Source organism: Mustela nivalis, assembly GCF_964662115.1.
Source record: "Mustela nivalis genome assembly, chromosome: 10".
Classification (NCBI taxonomy): Eukaryota; Metazoa; Chordata; class Mammalia; order Carnivora; family Mustelidae; genus Mustela; species Mustela nivalis.
Genome location: NC_139029.1, coordinates 5,256,740 through 5,283,272, shown reverse-complemented (window position 1 = coordinate 5,283,272; position 26,533 = coordinate 5,256,740). Strand labels below are relative to the sequence as shown.

General features: G+C 43.8%; 1 protein-coding gene across 9 annotated transcripts in view; it reads left to right on the top strand.

The window, feature by feature from the left end:
- Positions 1-26,533, top strand: part of RERE (arginine-glutamic acid dipeptide repeats) — a 417,613-nt gene that overhangs the window by 323,306 nt on the left and 67,774 nt on the right. For all 9 annotated transcript variants that reach the window (XM_082685303.1, XM_082685300.1, XM_082685297.1 and 6 more), the window contains one exon: positions 5,544-5,642. In XM_082685303.1, the coding sequence (XP_082541429.1) occupies positions 5,544-5,642 (99 nt within the window). The remainder of the gene's footprint in view (positions 1-5,543; positions 5,643-26,533) is intronic.

The following is a 26,533-nucleotide window of genomic DNA, read 5'->3' as shown; positions in this document are numbered from 1 at the left end:
GTCACATGTGGTATCATAGTCTTTGGCTTTGTGTGGGGGGGTTGTTGTTACAACAGAACCAAATCAGGAGCTTGTGTTACTCAGGCTGCCTTTGTTTTTAGCACCAAATCCCCCACGAGTTTGACTCTGCCAGTTCAGTCCTGACGGTCCTTGCTAGCACAGTGTCTGGCATAGGAGGTCCGTAGTAACTCTTGCTGAGACGGTGGAGCAGGAGCGTGTGGTGCAGGACGTCCCACTGGACCTCACGGGCCCAGGAAGCTGTGGTAGAGGAGCGCCGGACACCTGATAGGGGAACAGTCCTGTTTGCTGTCTCACAGTGAACAAACCAAAAGTGAAGAACACAGCCTGAGGAGTCTGTGGTGCGAGCCCAGGGGACCAAAGGTGGAACTGGTGGAAAACAGCAAAGCAGGGATGGTTCCTTGATGGAATGACTTGAAAGGCTTGGAGATTGATGACATATCACCATTTTGTTATCACATTCCTAGCCTAGTGACCTGTGGTTTAGGGGAAGACAGATTTTGCTTGTGTAGAAGTGCAGACTTGCAGTTCAGTGATGTGGAAGCAAGAGATTTACAAGTATCTGCCTCCCTGCTCATTGGATTATACACCCCCACGCCCACCCCCACGCCCACCCCCACCCTGGGATGATGAATCTGAAAACAGTGGTTTCAGCTGAATGATATCCTGCTTTAGTGGCTGGCAGGGTGATGGGGGGTGGTGTGAGATCTAAATGCTTCTCCCACCAATAGCTTGTAAACCTTGGCAGCTGGTTGAGTAATGATGTTGTATCTTGGTCCCCTGTATTTTGTGATGATTTTTTCCTAGTCACTCCGGAATGGTACAGTTTGCTATACTCTACATTAAAATTACATTTAACCCCAGAATTTACTAGCCCTGCTTGGTTGCAAAGTGGACAGAAGAGTTTACTTATTTTCCTTTAACTGCTTTTCCAAGGCTGCAAAGTGAAGCTGTAAGACATTTGAGGGTTCCCCTCCTGACCCCCCGTCTTCATTGCAGTTTCCTTGAGCAGTCTTCTGCTCTATTCACATTAAAGGACCTTTTTACCTCAGCGATAGTGAGAAGCCTGCACTACATTTCCTCACTATATAGATATGTCTATATATTGTGATCAGGTATTTGAAACCCACATGTTTTCCACAAGGTGAAATTATTATAATTTGTTCGAGCTTGATGCTGTATTAGAGGAAAATTTTTAATGGCTTTTTTTTTTTTTTTGAGATTTAAGGTAGCCAATATTTTCATAGGTTTAATTTTAATATACATAAAGAATCCAGTTTAGCTCTTCCTCAAACATTATTTTGGCTCCAGTCTGAAGAAGGGAAATCTTCATAACCACCTAGAAAACCATCCTTCTTTCAGAAGAGCTTACTTGTTGCCTCACACATGGACTGAAGAAGGTAGTACCCATCCTTTGAGGACCCTAGAGTTGGAATGTGAGATTTAGATAGACGTGTTATACCAAACTGGTACTGTACAGTGCCGCTCACAGGTTGCCCCTTCTCGCTCCTCTATTCCCGATGTGTGTGTCGGTGTTCTCCAAAGCTGGATCTCTTCCTGGCACCTAGAGTAGCATCTGGCCCAGTTTAGCACTAGGTACACGTCTGTGGAAGGAAGGAAGGATGTCCTGACCTCTGGCAATTTTCCCAAGGTGCTCAAAACTGATCTTCACTTTTGTGAAGCCGTGAGGGCCATAACAACTTTTAGTATGTTCAAAGTGTACCTTTAGTTACATATAATTTAAGGATTTCTGTAAAGATGTAAAACTTTCAGAATGTTCTTGGACAAGATTCCTAGAAAGTAGAATTAAATGTTTATAACATTCAGAAGAAGGTGAAGGTGTGGAAAGGTTGGGTTGGGTTCCCTAGGAAGAGGGCGGGGCAGAACCACCCCTTGACAACAGGCTTTTGGACTAGCGTTTATGAATTATTGATGCAGCACAATAATACCCTAACTTCATTTGTTCAGTAAATATTTCATCACTGTTGGTAAATAATCCCATAGCTCTGGCTTTTCAAATATATCTTGGTAGAGGTGTGGGAGCAGACACTAAATATTTATTGGGTTTATATCATGGAAAGGTCAGGAGCAGGAATATTTTAAGAGGACAGGCAGACAGTGGATCAAATGAAAGGAGGGAATTGCCCATTATTTAGAGAATGAGTAGCGGAAGGAAGCCCAGGTTACCACACACACGTTGCAATGGCTTCTTCAGGGGGAAAGTGTGATGAGAAATGAAGATTTGTGAAGGAAGTGTGAACACTGGGATATGTTTAGGGAACAAATAAGCAGCTCACTAGAAATTTAACTCAGGGCACCATGTGTGCATTGGGCAGCTTTTCTAATAAACCAAATAGTTCAGCAGATTGTTCAGAACGTTTCTTGCAGCTCCCATTCAAAGCTGGCCTTCGTTCACCAAAAGTCAGGAACGGCCCAGGGATTAATGAGATTTGATTTAGCTTCATTCAGCAGTACACTTTTGAACAGGCCTTCCATTCTTAAGAGTAATTTCCTATCAACCATATAAGACTTTAAATTTTAAACTTTTTTCTGTGTACTATACTAGTATTTTAGTCAAATTTCAAAAATTATTAACATATGAATAATTTTGTGTGACATAAGTGATTTTGTTTATAGTTTAACAGTCTGCCCCCTCCCCGCCCCGCGGAAAGGCTACTATCTAATCCAGAAAATTGAGTAGAGACTGCTTCCTTTTTTTTTTTTTTTTTTTTTTTTTTTTTTTTTTTTTTTTTACTCTTTCCTTTTAAAAACAAATCACTAATACTCATTTAGCGTATTATGTGCCAGGTGCAGTTCTAAGCAATTTACATGTATTTTCTAATGTTATCCTTATAATACCCTAAGACATAGCTGTTATTATTATACTCATTTTTAAAGATGACAACATTAAGTTCCAGAGAGGATAAGTAGCTGGATTCTAGTAATAGAGCTAGAATTTGAGTCCACATAGTCTGGCTCCAGAGTCCATGGCCCTTCATAATTACCTCATATACTATAATTACCTCTTAAGAAATGTTAATTTTCCATAAGCTTTTTATTAAGAATTTATGATTTGATCAACTTGAATTGATTTCAGAGTATCACTAAAATATGTGCTTTTTAAAAATTAAATAGGCATGCAGTTTTTTCTTTTATTCAGTTCTGATCCACATTGTTAAGGTCATATAGATTCTTATTGTATTATAGAACCTTATTGTATTATAGAACTTGACAGGTATCTGCTTGGTCTGCATTTTGAACAAAGTTTGAAAATCTAACTTTATTTTCATCTTTTTATACTGCTTGAATAAGTCTAGATTAAGATCTAATGATGAATGTTATTAAAATATATGTTAATATCTAGCATTCATATTCAGTACATACACCCCCTACACACACACACACACACACACACACACACAACCATCATCAAAACAGAATCCAGGGGTGCCCGGGTGGCTCTATGGGTTAAAGCTCTGCCTTTGGCTCAGGTCATGATCTCAGGGTCCTGGGATAGAGCCCTGCATTTGGACTCCCTGCTCAGCGGGGAGCCTGCTTCCCCCGCCCCCCGCCTGCCTCTCTGCCTACTTGTGATCTCTCTCTCTCTCTGTCAAATTAAATAAAGCAAAAAAACCAAACAAACAAAAAAACAGAATCCAACAATCTAACATTGATTGTTGTTGTAGGTATTTCATTTTGTTTTAAGGTAGTGACTTATTGTTATAGTTAATACATAGTCTGGACTTCCTTGGACCTGGATTTAAAATAAATGGAGTCCTCTAAACTGTGAGAATACTCAGGAGATTTTAATTTTTAATACATTCTGTTTCTCTGAATGTGCAATGAAAATGGGTATTTGTGATATCTCTTCCATTAGCAGTTGAGTAGTTAGAAGAGAGACTGGCTGTGTATGTTTCAAATATTATTTTAGCTTATTCAATACATATTTACTGCAGGCTTACTATATGACCAGCCCTGGGTCTGTAGCAGTTGGTGGGAAGGCAATTTGCACATCCTTCTTAGGAGTCTTCTACTAAAGAGAGGAAACCCTGTGCTCTCTCCTCTTTCTTGTGTGTCTGTAGTTCTTTACTTACACCTAGGTAGTAGTGATTACTATCATCTGCTCGATCTTGTCATCTCCTATGTATTGTGTCCCCATGATACATCCTTAGGAGTTTGCAAGTTTCCCAGAAATAAAAACTATGGTTTGCTAAGGTGTGGACCTTACTCATTCGGAGTTTGCAGCTGATGCTTGTGAATTGTTCAGATAAGGGATTAAAACATGGATGAGAAGATTGGAAGGTCTGCTCTATGACTGCAGGGATGCCTTTGCCTGTTTTTTTCACTCCTGTGGGCCCAGGGTCTAGTACGTCACATGGAATGCGGTAGGCACTTTGTCAACTTCAAGCTGAATGAATTCACATCAACTGAGATTTAGATTTGGGTGGAGTTTGCACAGGGACAGTAGTTGAAGGCATTTATTTATTAATTTAACCAGTAGTTCTCTTAGATCTCCATATGCTATGGACTGTGTTAGGCGCTAGAGATAAGATCTTAGTCAAAACGGATTCTGTCTGTAAAGGAAAGCCAGATTTCCCATGAGAATTTTGGAGGAATGGCCATAGTTAGGGGAGGTAGATTAAGCAAGAGGATCTTTCTGTTATTTCATTCCATTGTCTGCAGGTTGAAACTCTGGAACTCGAAGGGGGTTGGGGTCACATGAACCAAGAGAAGAATGTCTTTGCAAGCTAGAGAGGGTGAGTGGTGTCAGGCACTGCCTGAGGTTGGAACGGATGTGGAGCGGAGGAAGTTCGTGACCTTTAATGAGAGAGAAGTCTGGTCCTAGAAGGAGAGTGTAGATAAGCCAGCATCTTCATTCACATGTATTGCTAGTATACTGTTACAGAGTTTCATTGAAAAGCTTTTACAGTTCAGATACTTGAAAAAAAAATTTAAGTGAAATTACTGCAGTTGAAAGACTTCAGAGATGCCGAAGGGAAATAACACAGTTCAGTAGGTTTTGAACCGCCTTTTGTGGGGAAGGGGACAATAGTGGTAGAAATCACACTGGCCGGAGTCCTGGCTTTACAGCCTGCTGGTTTAGTGTGGTGAGCACCTTTGACCTTTCTGTGCCTCAGTTTTCTCATCTATAAAATGGGATGACTGTAGTTCCTACTCTGTAGGCTTAAATGAGAAAATACCTTTCTCATAGGCTTAAGAAAGAATAAGTACATGGATTATGCTCCCTATTCTGTCTGGCCACATGTTCATAAAGTTGTTACTGTTGTTCTGAATCCTATTCCTGTTCTTGCCAAAGTGTTCTCTACCTTACCTGCCTCCCTTTCCCAGAACAGCTGGAACTGGGGGCAGGGGGCAATTGGAGGAGAACGAATTCTCTTGCGGACAAATGTGCCCTTTCCGTGGTTCTTCTGTTGGAACAACTGCAGGGCTTCTATTTTATTGATTTGCTTCCGGATCTGTTACTTGGCACGCTTTACTAACGGAAGTTGTTGTTGTCGTTTTAGCTACACGAGAGTGGGTATGATGCGGGCAAAGCCCTGCAGCGCCTGGTGAAGAAGCCTGTGCCCAAGCTGATCGAAAAGTGCTGGACGGAGGATGAAGTGGTGAGTGCGGACGGGGTGGTCTTGTGGCTGGTGTCACCGGGCTGTTGGCTTCTCAAGTGTGCCCTCCCTGCGCCTCTGGGGACTGTCTGTGGTAGCCGTTAGCCAAAGGAAAGAGCCTGCAAGCGTCATAATTGAACAGAGAGACTTGATCTTAGCTTAGTGGGAAGGGTTTTCTCTCTTTCATGGAAAGAGAAGAGCTCGGGAGTGTCGGCTGGCTGGTTGTGGCCAGCTAGTTCTTGATCCCTCCCCATTTTAAAACCCAGCATTTTTAAACCAGTTGATACATATCCTAAGTGGAGCCAGTGATTTGCAGGAAGCATAGACCTGATTATGTAAATACAGTGGCTCTTACATATTCATCCTGTCATTATGGCCCATCAGAGAAGGTGGGGAGATAAAATAGGTGCCCACAAATACAGATTTGAATGCCCATGGATTCCTGTTCCAGCAGACCGAGTTCTCATGAAGCTACATCCCCATCTTGTGACTTCTGAAAGGTATTGCCGTAAAAGACTTAGACATTACTTGTGCTTTTGCTACTTCAGTCTTGTGTCTGAGTGGTTCTGGTTGATGTTTGCCCTTTAGGTTGAAAGAAATTAAGATGAAGGCTGGCACTGATAGACATATCAATTGTAAGCTTGTTGCTGATACTTTAAAATATGCTAAGAACAAATGTTGAACAACTTTTTTGTGCTTTCCTAATCTTGCTCTTTTCGTTTTTATTTATTAAGTACTTACTGTGTGCCAGGTGCTGTGTTAGGACCATATCAAGAACAAAAGTTCCCTCAGGGGCAACTGGGTGCCTCAGTGGGTTAAGCCTCTGCCTTTGGCTCGGGTCATGGTCTCGGGGTCCTAGGATTGAACTCTGCATCGGGCTCTCTGCTCAGCGGGGAGCCTGCTCCCCCTGCCCCCACCTGCCTCTCTGCCTACTTGTGATCTCTGTCAAATAAATAAATAAAAGCTTTCCAAAAAAAAAAGGTTCCTCCTCATGAGGCTTATGTTTTAAGAGGAGAGACCATCTATAAATCAGTATATGTCAAGTGGTAGCACACCTGTGTGCTGAGGAGAATAGAGGAGGTGAGGAGGAGGGAGAACAAACTGGGGGAGTGGGGAGGTGCTGTCTTCAGTAAGAGGCAGAGGAAGGGCCCTGGTAAGAACCATTTGAGCAGAGACCTTAGTGCAAAGATAAGCCTTTTGGATCATGCCAGGGGAAGAGAAGTCTGGGCCCTGGCATGGTCAAGAAGTAGGCAGGAATGTGTCTGGAGGGGGAAGGGGTGGGGGACAGCAGGCGGTGGATCATGTGTGACCCGTGGACAGATGGTCAGCGCCTTGCTCTTTAGTCTGCATGGGCAGATTCTGAGCAGAGGGGTGACTTGATCTGCTGGTGGGGTGCACTCTGGCCCGAGTCATAAGTGGGCTTCCGGGGCAATTGCGAGCTTCCAGGCCCGAGACCAATGACCGAAGAGCACGGCCTCAGTGTTGGGGAGAAATGGTGAGATCCTGGGTGTGAGCTGGAGCAGGAGCAGGAGCCGAGAGGATATGTTTGAGAAAAGGTCGTGGGGAGGGGGTGGCCAGTGGAAGCAGGGAAGTGGACTAGGAGCCGCAGAGAGGGACCAAAGCAGCCCTGAAGGTTTGGTTAGAGAGCTTTGTCAGGAGTCCATTAACGCTTGCGGCTGACCAGATGCATGAGGAAGTTGGTGCTGCTGTTTGGAAATTAAATATTTAAATGCTTTACATGATCAGTCAAGAGTTGGGAACTTCTTAAACGTTTGTTATTCAAATAGTGGCAGAGTGAAAATGTGAGATTTGTTTTGTCAAGTCAGATGTCATTTTTCACTGTGGACCCATTTTTGTGAGAAGGAGAGAATTTTGACTGATAAAAATTTAAGATTCTCAAACAGCCTTTTTGCAAGAAAGAGGAGGTGGAGAGGATGGAAGGAGCGTGTGGAAGGCCGTCACCGCGGGCCCCGTGTGCCTGTGCTAGGAGCCCCTCTCGGCCCTCCCTCACCTTCACCTTAAGGCTTCTCGGCAGCCAGGAGCTCCCGGTGCTCTCTCCGTGGCCCGTCCTTTCTGGGGTTTAAGGACTCCCACTTAAAGGAAAGTCGCCTTCCTGTTCCTGCAGCGCTTGCCTCTCTTGGGCATGGTGTGGCCTGTATCCCTGCTGCTGCTGTGGCTTGGGGACTTGAGGCAGCCCGTGGGACAGAAAGGGGAGTCTTAGACATCAGAGAAGGCCTGACTTTCTTTTGGAAAGTGAAATGCAACTCCAGATTGCTGCACACTCCGAGCACGTGGTAATGATCCCTAACTGCATGAATCCTTGTCTTTCCGGTGCATTTTTGTCATGGTTGCTTTTTGTTTTGGTTGGAGTTTTGAGAAATGTGCTGGCACTCATCCAGTTCTTGCAGAACCTAGGGATCAGATGCTTCCCTTATTTGTAGGAAGGTCAGCTTCACTTTCTAAAACCTGAAAAGCAAATGAGCAAGAGGGCTTGAGTAAGTGATAGGCTGAAAGCAGCTTCTTATGAATGTCTTCAAGTCAAATCTTTGACCAGCTTATGTGGCAGCCAGGCACAGGCACTTGTGGATCTCTGCCTTGGCCTGGTTTGGCTGTGAGAACATAACCTGCTGTGTGCATCATCTCACCCCAGGAATCACAGGAATAAGCAAAGCAAGTGTGTCCCAGCGAAAGTAAGGACATGGGCCTACCTCCTGTTCTGTACCCTCCCCCACCCCCAGAATAGCATTTTAGTTATTTTTAAGCGTCATTGCCTCCAGGATACGGGTTTGATCAAACTGCAGCAGCGTCGATGAGGCCGTCATCACACCGTCTTCTGAGCTGCTTCTGCTGCTCGCCTGTGTGTGTGGGCAGCTCGCCCTTGCTTTCTCCTGCTGCCGTCGCCAGCTCTGTTCCTCGCAGCTTTGCTTCCACGTTGATTGCCCTCCTCACTGGTGAACTTGCTAAGAGTGAGGCCTTCACTGATGGTGAGACCAGTGCCTGGTAGAGAAGCATGTTTTTGTCCAAGAGGGACTTGAAGAATATTGACAGGTCTTTATTTAAGATGAGTGTTTTTTGGGGCGCCTAGGTGGCTCAGTGGGTTGGGCCACTGCCTTCGGCTCGGGTCATGATCCCAGGATCCTGGGATCGAGTCCCGCATTGGGCTCTCTGCTCAGCAAGGAGCCTGCTTCCTCCTCTCTCTGCCTGCCTCTCTGCCTACTTGTGATCTCTGTCAAATAAATAAATAAATTCTTTAAAAAAAAAAAAAAAAAAAGATGAGTGTTTTTAAATATTCTTTACCATAATTAAGATTGTCCTCAATCTAACATTTTAAAACTTGTAATAGTTAATAATTATCCATCAGAGAAAAACTTTTATGTACACCCAAAGCTGACCTTAGAAGTTTTACTTTTGGAAAAAAAAATTCCCGTATTATTAATGATAACACCACCCAACATCTTCATCCTAGGTCTTTCAGATAATCACCAAATTCTTGAGATTTTAGGCCTCAGTGGGAGGCCTTTCATTTTACATTTTCTCTCAGTGATTCCTTTGATGGCTTGTGTGTGTGTAGGTACAATATTTCTCACCAAAGTTTCTTTGGGGCTGAGATACTTTAAGTCTTGTGGAATGGATGCCAGGTTTGTGGCACTTTCCGTCGAATTCTAGGCCTGATACTGACAACTGCACTCTGCTTTAGTGCAGTGACTGAGAAACAGGTTGGTAGTGGGCTCGAGGCGGGCTCGAGGCGGTCTCTCAGGCTGAATAAACTGGGTCAGATCAGAGAGGCAGTTTCGAAGAAATGCTGGGTCAGTTGGATGGAGCTGAAGTAAACAGCCGGCGCCTGTCTTCGGGGGTCGTACGGTTAACTGGTCTCACTTACATTATGCGGAAAATAGTATTCCATTTCAGGAAGCCATTTAAATCAGTAAAACTTATGAAGAGAAAGAGGAGAAAAATACTGATCAGAACACTAAAAAAAAGAAACTCTAGATTATTAGGTTTTTAATTAAACATGGAGAACACATTTAAATATAACACAAAGGCCCCAGGCTGAACTGCACCTAATCGAAACAGATTAAGTCACCCTTCCATGCTCGGGTAGTTATTAATTCTGCTTATTTATGCATGCAAGCTGAAGGTAGCATTTGCTGCCGCTGTGCTGGTGCTTATTGCGCTGGGATTCCATTGCTGCTTGACGCTGTGCGCTTAATTAGCATTCAGCTGTTGATTATGGAAATACTGGGGACGCTAATTGAATTCTTCTTAAAATTCAGGGCCTGCATTTTCCTTGTGGAGTTTGGCCCGACTTGCAAGGTTGTAAGAGTGGGTGCTCTGCTGAGCCATGTAGGCACTTCACCCTTTGCTTCCCAGCCACTTGGCTGTGTTTGTTTTGGAAATTATTTTCATGTTGAAGCAGCTTTCAGCAAAATTCCAGGTGTTCCAGAAGGTAAAGGTTTTGTTGCTCACGATGTTCCCACAGAGCGTTCATTCCATGTCACTGTGGGTAACTATAACTTTTATCTGGAAGTGTGTTTTCCCTTAAAATATTTTATGCCAGTTTTGGTGTATTATATTGAGTGAACAATGTAGACACAAATAATCTGAAATGTTTATGCATAGGCAGTTAATCTGTCGTGCGGTGATAGACTTACAATGGCCGTGTACATGGATTTACAAATCATAAATTTTAAAACCTCTAAACTTTCCTTCAGTTTAAAGCTCAGCATTATCATAAATATAAATGAAAATCCTTCTTTCAAAATTGACAAGGCGCGACAGACTAATTTTCTGAGTATTTGTAAACCAATGAACCCGTGTGGCTGTTCGAGGAATTGCGTCCACAGGACACACCAGCTGTCTGCGTGGTGTCTCCCCCAGCAGCGTCTTCAGAGGCCTTTGTTAGACCCTTTTTGGAATGTCTGCTCGAGAAAACATTGTTTTCATTGTTCACTCTTTTTAGGCCGGGCATCTGGATGTGCCAGAAGACAGAGCCGCTTAGTGGGGCAAAAATACAATGAATTTTATTTACTGTTTGTGTGGCAGCTGTAGAAAATGGAATCCACAGCAAAACCAAAGGTCCTATAGCAGTGGGAGGTGGAGGTGAGAGCAGAGATGGAGACAGTGGCGAGGGGAAAGAGAAGCATCTGCCCTCAGCCTGCAGTTACAATCCTGTGAGTTTTAAGGTGTCAGTAATTTTGGTGTTTAGTTTTAAATTGTATATTTTCGATATAGGGGAAGGTTTAATTGCATGATGCTGATTTTTCGGAATGGTCGGATTTCCAGAGTTACTGAGTATTCTATATAGTCATTCCAAAAGGTGGGTGATAGGAAATCCTGTAGGTCATCCGATATGAACCCATTCATTTTTTTCTTCGTTTGTAAATTTTATGTGAATTTTAATTCTGTTGTTAGAATATCATGAAAACATTAAAGGGGATTGAAACCTCACTCCCATCTCACGTTCCTAGTTTCATGCTCTCCTTGTGTCTTTGTTCATGTACGTAGATTGGTTCGTGTGTTTGTAAACTTACATAAATGGAATCATTATATTGAAATTCTCACTTTCACAAGAAGTCTTAATCTGAGAATATTTGTAGTTCACCTGGAACCCAAAATAGGGATATACTGTATTTAGTGCAACACATAATAGGCAATAGTAAATTTTAAATAGAATTGATGTGGCTTTTTCTCTCAATTTACTACCCTTCCTCTAATTTTAAGTTAATTGGTGCTGCCTCTTGTGAATCACTTAATTCTGAAATATGAGAGTAGGAAAGATAAGAGAAGCATGAAATGTTGGCATATTATTTATATATAAGTAATACACATATTATTCACTCATGTTATGTGTTCTTATGGTCCATGGCAAAAAACAGTCCTTAGTATTAAGAGAGGGAAAGGTAGGGGGTTCCCAGCTGGCTCAGTTGGAAGAACAAGCAAACTGACTCTTGATCTTGGGGTTGTAAATTTCAGTCCCACATTGGGTATAAGACATTTACTTTAAAAAATAAAATCTGTAAGAGTAAATAAATAAATAAATAAATAAGGAAAAATGTAGATGCAGGTAAATTTGTGTAATGCTTTAAGTATTAATGAAATTCAACTCTTTTTCCCATGATTGATGCCCATCAGCCTTTGTATCAAACCCTTTTTTTAAACAAGTCAATAGTGTGAATAGAATGGAGTTTATTGTCAAGTCCATTTGACAATGTGACAGTGAATTAAAAATCAATTATATGTTCAGAAGGTTGGTGTCAGGCAATCAATTTTGTCAGTTTGCAGAGATGTTCTACTGCATAACAACCTGTAAAGAGAAATGAGTTTTAAAATCCTTCAGTAAATGAGATGGGCCACGCACTAGAAGGAGAGAGATATTTCAAAAATTTATTTCAGTATTTCATGTCAATAGAAGTTGCCTCTGGATCAAATCTACAAATTCAGCAGTGACCTTGCCTTTCACATACATGGCTTTATTGCTTTCTAGGCTTCCTCTGTAAACTATGGTCAAAGAAGGTGGTATGCCTGTTTTTCTCAACAAGGTCATTCTTTTTCGCATTTTCTTTAACCCATATGTTTCTCAAGTTCCTTATCCTGTAACCCTGATATTAGGTATTTTTGTTGAAAGCCAGCAGTAAGTTATGCTGTTCTTTGGGCTCCATGTGTCCGTGAATGTTTGTGCACCTGTCCATGTTCAGGCCTTGGGGTGATGCAGAACAGCACAGAGACTTGGAAAGTAACTCCACACTGAGTAGAGGCATTCTCTAAATTATTCTTTGCCACTTAGGATAATCTTTTAAAATCAAAGAGCAATTTTTATGGGACATTTTTCATTTTTTGCTTGAGTAGGGGAGCATTGGGGAGAATCTTCAGCTTGAAAGATTAATAAACACTACAGCGGTGGGTTATTGAAACCATGTTTTCCATCTCATTTTCAAGGGCGTGTAAAACAAATGGAGATAGCATACACTTTCAGCTGCCCTCCATCATCTCTGCGTTTAAAAAATGAGAACAAGACACAAGGGAACTTGAGAGATTGCATTTGTTCTCCCATAGACAAAGTGGTTATTTTTTAAATGAAGAGGATTGAAAACCCTCTCCTTCTGCAGTTTCTTAGCAACAGAGCTGGAGTCCATTTTAATGTGTATGCATGGAACATTCTATGTATGATGACATTGGAGCCATACATTTCCACAGGAGAAACATACTGTATCAGCCTGGTAACTGGAATTCGTTGTGGGGGAAGGAAATGGGTTAAAAAAAAAAAAAAAAAAAAAAAAAGGAACCCTACAATGAAAGGAAATAACTCATTTTAGACTGTCTCCTCTTCCCTGACATACTTGTATCTCAAACCTAGAGTCTCTCTTAAATAGAAGTAATAATGGCCTTAGTAGCCCCCTAATTGCCCCCTTCACGGGAATGCCAGCACATTTTTTTAAATATTTCCTACTGTGTTTTGTTATCCATCTTCCCCACCACCCTGCATGCTGTTAAGTGACACTTTCGACTGACGTTTCAGAACTCACTTTAAGACGTTTTTCCAAAGTATTTCATATGGGTGAATTCCAGTTTATTTTCCACATGTATAAGGCGAAGTGCTGCAGTGTTGGGAAGCAGAGTATGTTTAGTGGTCACCAAGGGGGAAAAGTCTCTGCATTTGGCCTCACCCGTTGAGAGTTCAGACCCACGTGTGTCTGTCCGGCCCTGTAGTTCTTGAATTTGTTGTTGGGACTTGCGCATGGCAAGCCTGTTCATCCACCTGTGTGAACACGACTATAGGATGACCCTTCATGTTGTTTACCAGGTTACTTATTTCTGATTTCAGATAACTGGTGGAAATTTGTCCATCCAGTCATTCCACAGATGTTTCTATAGCACCAGCACAGCACTCTGCCAGGTACCATTTTATGCACTGGTGATCCAGCACTGAACAAAACAGGCAGAGCTGTGCTCACGGAGCTGGTGTTGTAGTGGGAAAGCTAGATCCAAGCCAGAACGCCAAGTACCACGCACAGTGGGCTAGCTACACCCCAGAGCGTGTGGGGGGTCTGCCGCACTGGGTCGTGATGGCGAGTTCATCTGGGGGTTTCCACGTTAGACTAGGAAATCTCAACATCAGGGCCTATAGTTTAATTCTTCTTTTATCTCCAGAACATAGCCCAGGGCCAGGAGCGTGGTGGATAATCAGAAAAGACTGTTTCGACTGGGTTGGAAAGGAGAGAAACTAGTAGAGGTTGTTTCCTCCCCCAAGTCCTCACATCACCTTCACAGAGTTGGCCCCTTCGGCTGGGCTGAGCTCAGATGTTGCTGCTTCGGGGCTTCTCCTCCCACCTGCTCGGGGCCAGCGCTCACTCCGGCTCCCCCCAAATTGACTGGACACTGCCCCATTCTCCCCTTGGAAGCAGCGGTCAACCCCTCCCAGTTGTCTGTGGTTTTATTTTCTAGGCTCCAGTAGAAAAAAGCTCGTTCTTTGGACACCATCACTTGTTGATGTGTGTGGTTGCCGTGTTTTGTTGTGGGAGAGTGAGGGCAAAGAGAACGAGAAGGAAGAAGCCTCAGTAGGTGGCCTGGTGTCAGTCTAACCCGCCTTTCCTCCCGACCCTTTATGCATTTGAAAAGCAAAACCCTCTATTTGCAAATCTCTTTCTTAAGGCTCTCCGCTTGTTTGGGCCATCTGTTTTGTGACTGTGGTATGTGGGTGATAGACCCTTCCTCTCAGGTTTCCTCCAAACCTCTGGGGTGCTTCACCTATTTGGTCACTTTTGGGATATTTTCTTCCATTTTAAAGGGCTTGATCCCATGTAGTTAATCCCAGCAACAGGACACAGAAGAACTACCAAATAAATACACCGAAGAACTAAGGAAGGAGCAAAGCAAAGTTGCAAATAAAACAAGAACCAAGCAGGGAGCCTGAGTGGCTGAGTTGGGTAAGCATCCAACGTTCAATTTCGACTCAGGTTGTGATCTCAGAGTGATGGGATCAAGCCCCACATCTGGCTCTGCGCTCAGCAGAGTCTGCTTGTCCCTCTCCATCTGCTTCTCCCCTCACTTGTGCTCTCTCTCTCCCTCAAATAAATAAAGTCTTACCAAAAAAAGAGCTAAACAGTAAGAGAGTGAAGCGGGGTGGCTGATAGTACACCATGTGCCCTTGAAGGCTACAAAGTCTGCCGACACTATATTTCATATTTAAAGTGTATGTCTAGAGCCTGTTTTGTTTTTTTAAGTTTAAAAAAAACTTTAAAAACTGTTTTTCTGGATCATTTTATTTAGTGTTCAGAAATTATGAGCCAGAGAACACTAGAAGGATCTCTGTCCTGGACATAGGAATGTGTCTGGGCCACGCTGAATGTTTGTAGCTTTGTGGCCGCTGCCCGGTGTCCTGCGCGCCTCTACCATCCAAGGGCATGAAGCGTGCTACTGAAGTGCTGGGGGAGTGAAAGAGGGTGAATCACACCCTCCTCTCTCCGCTCTGGAAGACTTGCTTGGGTGGGGTGGAGTACAGAGAGAATGCGGCCCGAGAACTTGCAGGGCTGGGACAGCGGTCCTCGGGCTGGTAGCCACCTTCGGGACCTCGCGGAAGGAGAAGGCATGGGGAAAGGACAAACTTTGCCATGGCCGGCAGGTGCCAGAAACCTGGGTCTGAAGCCAGTCCCTGTCTACGGCCACCCCTCCCTTTCACTGCCCCGGTAGAAAACTGCGCTGAGGTCTTATCTACAGCTGATGAAGTCCTCTCTGGTTAAGAAAAATGAAAGCATGTATGCCCACACACTTACGTGCCTTAGTGCTAACTAAAGGTTCTTGGTTTCCCCTTACAGCTTGTTGGTCAGTTTTGATCATTTATTTTTCTAATCTTTTTCTAGTTTTTCTAATCTTTCCTCTCAGATTAATAAAATAAAACCTCTGGAGTGCAGAGACTCATGTTAACAAGTGTTTCAGGCTATCCCAGAGCCAGAGGGAAGGACAGTCCATCACCAGCAGCTCTGCTCCGCATTACTTCTGTCCCTTTTCTCCTCTCCGGAGCCCCGCTGCTTCTCTGGGAGCCGCTGCTCCTGAAGCCTGGGCAGGTGTTAACCTCTTTACTAATAAGCCACTCTCCAAACAGGCACGTTCAGCCTAAATTAGTCATTTTCCTTTTCCATCTAGGGCCTCTGATTAATTAGAGTAACATAACTAGCTAAGCTGGCTTGGCTATCCATTTTTGAAAAAGAAGTTTTAGAGAATGAATTTTAACGAGGTGTTATTAAGTGTAGATTTGGGGAGCCAGTTAACCTGGACCCAAAACCTATCCAAAATTAATCTAAAAATAAAGTAGCTTTGCTTGCAGAAGGCCCTGGGCTCTTGGTATGTGATTCCCAGCAAAACACCCCTTGGGACTCTCAATTTTATCAAAGCTGTTCCAGATTCCCAAAGCAGCTGAAAGTTGGGACGGACTCTGAATATTTGGGAATCTCCCTCTCAGTCCAGCCCATGAAAATGAGATTCTCTGATCCTTTAGCAGAAACGAAAGTTAGGAAATTATTTTCTGATTATCCTTTGAGATGGCCCAACTTCTTTGTCTTCTTTCCAGGTTTTGGACCCCAGAACCCCCTCCCTAGAACTGTCTGACTTTATACTCTGCTCACATTCTCACTCCACCCTCCAACTAGGCTCACTCTCTCTTGTGAGCCAGCGCTTTCTCTCAGACCCATGTCAGACATCCCAGAGATTCACTTGGACTGCCTTGCTTTTCAGGCAAACTGTCGGATGGGTCCTTCAGTTGCTTGCACGTTTAGAGGAGTCAGTAAGCACCATACCATGTTATCCTCCACTGATTTGAAATAATCTCAGACACTGCAGAATCCCATTGCTAGGAAGATATGCGTGTGTAAGGGAAGCACTCTCTTTCAGAGGAGTGTCTTGACAAAAGGAGTGATGAATTTTTGTAGCTCCAAACCAGACATTATTTTCTGTTTCTGGATAACTAACTTTAGATTTTCCTTAAAAAATTTATTGTATGGTGGGAAGTGGATCCCCCCCCCCCCCCCACTTTCTGTTGAACTTAAGTCCACTGCCTTTCCATACCTGTTCTGTGCAAGGTTCTGCTGGATTCTTATGGAGCCCCTTTATCCGTTGGTTACTGTCGTAGTTCATCCTCTACAGCCTTCTCTCCCTACTATTGTTAGTTAAGCTTCGTATTTTAGAAACGAGGTTAAAAAATAATATTAGTTCCTCATTCAAAAGGAAGGGAGCTTATTGCTGACTTGAGACAAAGAAACTACATTTGTTCTTTAACCACTAAGATTTCTGTAGGCGTCCCCCCTGACCTTGCTGGTTGCCTGGCAGAGTGGTTTCCTTGACTTATTTTGACAGTGGGTGTCCGTGAGCACTCTAGTTGGATGTTGTTGCCACAGGCTAGAGAGGAGATGGCAGCCACACTACTGGAAACTTTTGGAGTGCCTCTTTGACTCCTGATGTTCTGGGGTCCACAGGGGATGCAAGGCTGAACATGTTGCTTTTTGCTATTGAACAGGGAGATGAGGAAGGGCTCCAAGGAAGAGGTGTTATTTGAGAGGAGCCCTGAAGGATGGGTAGGATTTTGCCAGGCACATTGGATCAAGGTGGAAAAACAAAGGCATTAAAGAATGTGGGTGGTTTAATAGCCGGTCAGCCCGTTTGAGTGAAGTACAGATGGAGGGATACCTGAGATGGCTGATGGATTCAAAACCACCTACTCTGTATGGGAAGAGAAGTTTGATTTTATAGAAAATAAAGAATAATAACACATTTCAGAATATGGGGAATGATAGGACCGGGGCCATCATTGAAGGCCAATCTGGCAGTAAGGTGGGGGGTAAAGTGAGTAGAGAAGGAAATCAGTGGTTTTGAGACCTGACTACGCGTTAGAATGACCTGGAAAACTTTAAAATGTCCCTGTGTCCAGACTGCACGCCAGACCCGTTGGGTCAGAATCTCTGGGGTGGGACCCAGGCATCCATGCTCCAGGCTAAGGACTGGTTCTCGTGAGAGATGTTAAACTTAGAGCATCTCTTTAAGTTTATAGCAGCGATTCTCAACCTTGGTTGCACACTGGATCACACAGGGAATTTTGGTATGCGTGTGCACATGCACGTGCGCACGCACACACACACACACACACACACACACACACACTCCAGAGATCCATCCTGAGATTCTTTTTGAGCCATACAGAGGGATAAGAGGCTCTTGGAGGAATTCTTAAGTTGAGAGGCATAGGGATGGACAAAGTGACAAAGAAAAGGCGAGAGAAAGGGTTGGACTCCCTGTTTTTTATTTGTTAAACATTATATTTAACTCAATAAAATATGAGGAGTAACTACATTTTTTTTTTAATGTCTTTGACATAACTCAGTTGAAAGATTGGGGAAGGAAACTGGTCCGAGGTCAGGATGCTGAGTGACGCTGTTGAAATGATTGGTAGTGAGGCCCAGGCTACACTGAACTTGGGGAACCAGGCAGAGGTGGTAGAAGAGTCAAAAAGGGCTATGGGGCTCAGTCAAGAAGAAGAAGTTTGTGGGATTAATGGTGGTGATACAGTAATAAATAAAAAAATTCCTAGTTTTGTATCTTAAATGTTTTCAGGGATGCGCAGACATAAGGGATGGCTACCAGTGGGTGGCTGGGTTTGGGCTAATGCACACTGAGGACTGTGGATGCAAACCGTAAGAAGGGTTCTGGGCAAGATTTTTCATGTTCCTGAGAGTACTATTGAAAGACAGGATGGGGGCGCCTGGGTGGCTCAGTCGGTTAAGTGTCTGCCTTGGGCTCAGGTCATGATGCTGGGTTCTTGGGATCGAGCCCCACATTGGGGGGGGCGTCCCTACTCAGCAGGGAGCCTGCTTCTCCCTCGCCCTCTGCCCCTCCCCCTCCTCTCTCTCTCTCTCCCTCTCTCTCAAATACATAAATAAAATCTTTTTTTAAAAAAGATACGATAGAGAAAGGGACTTTTAACTAGGCATAGGATCACTGAATAAGGGTGAGGGAGACTGGATTGTTTGGTTGATTCTGTGATGAGGAAAAGCGGCTGGAGGTGGTAGATGATGTGGCCCATGATGTGGCCCGACAGGATTGTCCCCATTGGAATCAGAGAATGCGCATGGAACTAAACCTCTGGCTGTTGTTGGAGGGGTTTTGAGGGATGTTGCAGTGGTCACCTGTGAGGATGCTGAGGGGGTAGGGAGGGCTCTGGGGCATGCAGACTGGGGAACAGAGAGGGGGAGGGAGTGGGGGAGAAGACAGTAGGTCCCTAGAGGACGTGGTATGCTGGGCCATTGGGGGCTTGCTAAGGTGAGATGTCCCTAGCCAGAAGTAGACATTGGGATGGGAGTAATAGGAAGGTGTGGGAAGGAAATTTGTGGTTAATTTGTGGTTACTGATGACCATTTTTGGTCCCGTGGCAGGGCAGACTGCGCCCCCTCCGTGCTGCTCTGTTCCGTGATGGGCTTCTTGAGGGCCGACCCACCTCTCAGCGTGTCCAGTCACTAGATGCTGAGTTGAGTTGAATTGGATTCACATATAGAGATTGTCGACAGAGGCGAGTGGTGAGGAGGGAGGATTTGGGGACTGGAACAATAATCAGAATTTAAGACGTTGGCTGGGAATGTTGGCTCCCAGAATGTATCGTGCTATTTGTTTCCTCGGTCGTTCCACAAGTTTTGGGCATTTAACTGTGTACTAGATGCTCAGCCTTGGAGAGGAAAATAACGTTGGACATACTGTTCTCGTGGAGCTTGTGTTGTGGTGGGAGGCACAGGCAAATGCATGTAGGTGAGTAGATGCTCTGGAGAGGCCAAATCTGTTGCACTCAAGGAGACTGAGTAAGGCAGGGGCTGGGCACGGCCGAGCCGCGGCCTCCTGGGCAGTGGCAGCTTCTCCTCCCGGATAATTGAAGCCAGTTACTCAAGAGTGATATGTGTTTTTCTGATAATTCAAATTACTTAGCTCCTATCTGGTGATTTTTGGGGTCATGTCTCAGTTGCCCATAAACAGTTCCTTCTCAGGAGCAGATCGATAAATGCCTTCAGGACTCGGGAACTTTTGGGAGCTTAGAACCAACTGAATTGGACTGAAAGGACAGGTGGGAACTTGGCTGTGGGAGTAAAATCATGTCGCTAATTAGACATCTGTTCATTTCTCATGCATAGATGTGCATTTCCAGTATGGGGGACACAATTATAGAATGTTTCTGAATGTCAAAAAGATTCTATAAACCTTCTTCATGACCTTTTAGATCGGGGGGGGGGGGCAGATTAGAAGAGAAGGATCTGGTTCTTGTAAAATGTTTGCTGATAATCTTAAAGCAGCTTTGGGTGCATATTGTGTGTGGTGAGGAGAGAGAGCCCGGAGGAACTGTGGTAAACCCAGAAGGGAGGGTCTGTCTAGCCCCTGGAGTCCCCTGTAGATGTCACTACGGTTTTGTTTCCTTCAGTGCTTCTTGGTATGCTGTGTTTCATCAAAAAAGCCGGAGAGCCTCAAGCCAAAGAAAAGGGAGGGGGGGTGAGGGGGGCATGAAGGAACTTGATGAGTAGATGATTCATTTCCTCATTGTAAAGAACATTTCTTTCATCCTTTATTATTGCCGCAAGAATTCTTTCACTGTTAACCATCCTAGACTGTTTTGAGAAGGTCCCATCAACCCTGGCGGCCTGTGCTCAAGGCCATCTGAATCTTCTACCTGCTCGGGGAGAGCCGTGAGGGCTCCTTTCAGGTCAGCAGGGGGAGAGAGACTTAGGTCTCCTCTGAATGTTTGCTGCTGTTGTGCCTGTTACTTTTCAGTTCGTGATTTGCTCAAAAACAAGAAACTCTAGCCTCTTCTTTGTTTTCTTTCTACCTCTCCCTTCACTTCTACTTTTCTCAGATGACTCCTTATCTCTTTATAGACAACCACCTACTGGTAATGCAGTTAAAGTTTGGTGGTAGAAAACAGAGGTGTTGATAAACCTGTTTCTGGTTGAATCGGTGCTTTAGACCAGCTTCTGTACCTGGGCAAGCCTCTGATCCTCTCTCTAAGAAATGGGCGTATTAATTAAATAATTAGGTCTTTACTGGCCTTCAAAGGTTCAGGTACTGGTAATAAGAATTGCCTTTGAAGAAATATTTATCAAATGCTGACTTATATATGCAAAGGTCTCTGACAGGTACACCCAGACAGGACCACCCAACCTCAAGGAGAAAGACCCTGTTGGCAGTGATGGACTTAGGTGCCCAGAACCTAGTGCTGGGCAGGATGTGGGAAGTGGGATGCCCAGAGAAGGACGACAAAACATAGGTACGAGATAGTATAGAAACTTGTTCAGCGGGGCGCCTGGGTGGCTCAGTGGGCTAAACTGCTGCCTTCGGCTCAGGTCATGATCTCAGGGTCCTGGGATCGAGTCCCGCATTGGGCTCTCTGCTCAGCGGGGAGCCGGCTTCCCTCTCTCTCTCTGCCTGCCTCTCCGTCTACTTGTGATTTCTCTCTGTCAAATAAATAAAATCTTTAAAAAAAAAAAAAAAAAAAAAAAAAAGAAACTTGTTCAGGGTTATACCAGCAGTGAGTAAATCCAAGTCACCAGTCCAAGAGAAGCTCCGTACTGACATTGCATAGGCTCCCCAGACACAATACTGAAGTGTGAGGTGTGTGGGACACGTTCAGGGAGGAGCAGGGACCTGCCTCTAGTTGATGCAGGTCAGTCATGGTCAGTGTTAGGGATCTGTATGCAGCACAGGTTCTGTCCCTGCTTTCTTGCATTCATTGTGGACATTCACACAGCACTGTCTCCTTGTGAGCTGAAATGAAACCTCGAACTCCTTTTTGACACATTTTCTAATCCACATACTTGAGGGTGGTGGGCACTGAGGATTTAGTGGTAGAATGGAGTATGCTTGACTATGTACGCTGAAGGGTTTGCGCTCTCCATCTGTCTTGGACAGAGAAGTGCCATAATCAGTTCTTTAGAATTCAGAGAAAGAATGTTCTTTACCTTGGTAGGGTAGCAGTTACACCGTGCAGGGTTTATAGTGGTGTCATCTGTCTTGGTCCTGAAAAGGGTTTTTAGTGGCCCTGGTTTGGTTCAGTTAGGTAAAACCAGAGTATAAAAAATCTAGCGGAGATGTGGAAGCGTTCTTGGCTTTCTCCAGAATTCCCTCATCTTTTCCCTTGTAGGTACAAAGTTTAAAACAAACAAACAAACAAAAATCTCTCTTTCCCATGTAACCCCTAAGAGAATTTTGTTTTGCTTTAAAAACCATATGCTTCCTCCCAAGATTAAATCGGCATTTACCTTTCTCCTGATAAGGATGTAATTTCTAACTAATAAATAGTGATGTTGAAAATGAGACTGTTCCATGAATCTTAAATCTAGCCAGGGCATTTTGAACCCCATCTCAATTTATACCTATTATCTGTCCTAAAAATACATGAATGGTCTCTTTTTTAGCAGTAAAATTTTACATTATGTCTTTCCTTGCCCTCCTTTAATTTCTGTAACTAGTAACTTTTCTTCAATCTACTGCCCCATAGACTTTATTCTTAGTATTAAACATTTCCTGGGGCACCTGGGTGGCTCAGTCGGTTCAGCATCTGATTCTTGGTTTCAGTGCAGGTTGTGATCTCGGTAACCTGGGATGGGGCCCCGTGTCAGGCTCCACACTCAGCATGGAAGTCTGCTGAAGCTTCTCTCCCTCTCCTTTTGCCCCTCTCCTCTGTGGTGCCTGCAGTCTCTCTCTCTCTCTCTCTCTCTCAAATGAAACTAAGTAAATATTTACAAAGGGGGAAAAAAAAAACATTTCCTGCTTGGGAATCTGTTGTCAGATCACTCCTCCACTATGCCCTGCAGCAAGAAGTTTGTGTATCAAAAGACATGTACATACTGTTATTTCCTTAACAACAAAGTTCTAAGTGTTAAAAGGGAAATTCTGTCCAATTATGTTATAATAATTATTAGTATACAATTGATCAAAACAAGATATTATAAAATATTGATAAAATTTAATTTTTGTTTAATATTTGTTGGAAATAAGATGGATTCGGGGTTTTTTTTTTTAAGGTTTTATTTATTCATCTGACACAGAGAGAGAGAGCATGAGCATGGGGAGGAGGCAGAGGGAGAGGGACAAGCAGACTCCCCGCTGAGCAGGGAGCCTGATGCGGGGCTCTATCCCAGGACCCCAGGATCATGACCTGAGCCGAAGGCAGACACTCATTCGACTGAGCACCCAGGCACCCCTGGATTCAGTTTTTTTTTTTTTTTTAACATTTTATTTATTTATTTGACAGACAGAGATCACAAGTAGGCAGAGACAGAGAGGAGGAAGCAGGCTCCCTGTTGAGCAGAGAGCCCAATGTGGGGCTTGATCCCAGGACCCTGGGATCATGATCTGAGCTGAAAGCAGAGGCTTTAACCCACTGGATTCAGTTTTTTAAATGCATTAATTCTTGGATGAGTATTATTTACTGTTAGAAAGAGACCGTGTTCTGCATTGATTTTTGTTCTTATTTTTCATGTATTTGTAGATAGAAGCATGTATAAACCTTTTTTGCATGAATAAGCAGATGGGAATAATGGTTTTGTTACAGTGTCATTCTGTAATTTGAATTCCTTCCATAACAATGCCAAAAATATAATGGATCACCAGACTTGGTTTGTAGTAATCTATCAGATGATACGCCATTAGATCCTGCTTTAATTTTGTTGAAAGCAAAGAAGGAGAAGGTACCTGACTTGCGCAAGGCTTTCTTATCGTGACCTTAGAGTTAGTCACTGTGTCAACACCATCAATGTTTTGAATGGATCCTTTGTTTGGTTGGGGGGGGTCTGCATCAGGGCAGCGCTGCCTGCTGGCATTCCAGGTGGGAGAGGGGTGGCGCTCTGTCTGTGCTGTGAGGGGAAGGCCTTGGTGAGAGGGGAGGTGCAGGAAGGGTTCCTTTCCCACAGGAGTGTGCTGCAGGCAAGTGAACGTTACCACGCGAATTTAGGAAGGAAACCCTTTGAAAGCAGAAGGCTTGGAAATGAATTCCCTTAGAACCATTTGGGTCTGTTTTGTGTCTGCACGTCCTAGTTTGCAGACTCTGAACCTACAAATCTTGCCTACCAGGCCCAGTCCTAGGCCCTGGGAAAGCCCAGGGAAAGTCAGGCCCCATAGGCTCCTGAGGGTAGGGAAAGGGCCAGTCATCCTGGGAGCCTGGCAGACATCTTCCAGGCTTCAGTGGGTCAGCCTTGGGCCCTGAACCAGGCTGCGCAGTGCTGTGATGAGGGAGTGATGAGTCCATCATTGTCTTTGTCCTCTGGGCGTTTATAATCAGAGCTTATATTATAAAGAAAACAAAACAGCACCCCCAAACCAACAAAAACCAAAATCTCTATGACCTTGTTATTTAATATGCTAATAAAGTATGTGTATTTACAGTTTTTAATGTTTTGATAAGTAGATTTCAATATGACTGGTTTTATTTGTAATCCCATATATTTTATTTTAGGCATATAAACCCATTTTTAGAAGAGGCTAGGCATTTCCAGACTGCAGAAAGTGCCCATGGCACAAAAAAGGTGAAGAACCCTGTTCTGAGTGCCGGCCTCTTTCAGATACCACAGTCAGTTTGTAAGGAGTCCGGAGGACAGCTCGGTGAAGCGGTTTCATGAAAGAGTGCTGCATACATGGCCTGGGCGCTTGGTAGCACTGTGATGTGTGACACACTGTGCTGTGCGACATTACAAGCTGGGGGCTTGCAGGTAGGGGTTTAAAATGTTGCAGTAGGTGCGCCTGGCCGGCTCATTCGGTGGAGCGTGCGATTCTTGATCTCAAGGTTGGGAGTTCAAGCCCGCATGACTTTAAAAAGCCTGGTATGTTAGACTGTCAGACCCTGGACGTATTAACAGGCATCCTCTGAAGGATATCAGTGTCTGCTGTAACCAGTATACAGGCAGGCCTTAGGGACACACACACACCCTCCCATGCTCCAGAGTGAGTGGAAGGAGAAAACTGGTAATCTCCAGGATGCCACACAATTGAGAAGGTTCTTGGTTTTGTTATTAAGTAACGTAGACCTATGGCTTCCTAGCTCCTCCTTGGTTTGCCTCTGGAGCATCTCCACATTCGTTACTTTCTTCCTGGTGCTTTCTTAGGCAGCTGGTTCGCTCCACGCAACGGCCCCGGACTCGGACTCGAAGCTACAGAGCTGCGTTTAGATCAGATTTCTCACATGCTGCTGACTTTATCTCATGTACAGCCTCACATTTCTGTTGCCATACACCGTGTGATCTGGACCTCCTTACAGCTTTTTAACAATTAGTAATTGAGCAGGAAGTGTGTTTTTATTACAGTGGCCTTTTGATTTTGATTTTACAATCGTGTAGTGTTTAGCAGAGAGCAGAGGTGGGGAAGTGGCTCTCTGAAACACATTTTTGACAGAGAGAAGTCTGTTGTTTCAGCCACTTGGCTATCTGTCAGCTGCTCTCAGACTTCCCCCTTGTGTTGGTTGCTTGGCAACCCGGGGCTGGAGCAATCAAACCGTGGCCAGTGCTTTTCCAAGCCCAGATCGGGAGATGATTTATTGGTGGAACTGTGAGCGTGGTAAATCCACGCCTCAGAAATGGATCTTTTTTTTTTTTTTTCTTTTTTAAACCAGGAGTTTATCAAGTCACATCCAGAAAAAAGGGGAAAAAATATCAGTTGGAGGGTTTTGTTGCAAATTTTTTTTAAAAGAATAAAATTAAGGCCTATAGTGTACTCAATAGCTTGTTATTATGTGTCTGTCAGTACCTGTATAGATTAATATTTTTACTTAGTTGGATCATTACTCTTTTTCAAGTTTTTTAAATTTTACTGGCACTCAGCAGCTTAAAAGTTGGTGCTTTTTTTTTTTTTTCTTTTAAATTAGGATACTTGAGATGCACTCTTTCCATGAGCAAGCATGCCTGGGGTGATCTGTGAAGCCTTGATAGAATCATACGCAGAACCGTAGCCTTGCTTTCTTGATAGCCTGTATCTGTGTTCTGGATTTGATGCAGGAAGCATAAAATACTGAGTGCTTTCCATTTTTCAAAATTAGCTGAAAAATCCAAAAATCCTGCCTTACTATGTGCTGTGTTAATAGATATTTAAGTAGGCCTTCTTCTTTGTACATGTCTGCATGTGTGTGGGAGTGCTGTCATTTTAGGACAAGTTAATTCTGAACTTCCAGATTCTTCTCACTTTCTGCTTCCGCCTATACTGCCTTCTTTTGTGCCCCTCCCCCATTTATAATTATAACCTTTTAACCATGGAAATTATCCCATATTAATATATTTTTGTTATAAAAGTGAGTTTTTAAATTCTTTTGGACGTTTCCCCTTTATAGAGTCTCAAATACTCTAGTATTGCAGGTGGAGATGAAGAGGAATTAATTTGGGGAGGCATTCTGCATAGGGTGAAAGAGTCTTAGGGTGAAAGAGTCTTAGCCTGACTTAGCAGGCTGAGCACTTCTTAACCATTTCTTTCTGTAAAATTTTAAGGAATGTGAGCAGGAAATACTTTGGAACTCAAACTTCACTCTGCATGCAGCCCAATGCATCTGTGTATGTAAATGTGCTATTAGTATGTTTGTATTCCTTATAAGTATACAGATCTAATCTGTTTGTGTAATTTACACACAGCTGTGTTCATGCTCCCTTAATACCAATATTTTCAAGCAAGAGTGAGGTATCATGGGAGCACTATTGTTCCAAACAAAAGCCACCAGAGCAGCCTTGTGGTGGGGCCCATTACCAGGCCGTGATGTGGGACCCTCCCTTGAGGGACTCTATGTGGTAGCCATTCTGCTTGGGGATGGCAGGAGACCAAATGGGATGCCTGTAATAGAAATAATAACCACTGGCTAGACAGAGATCTGCCTTATGGCCAAGGTTTGCCTTTTGTAATTGAAA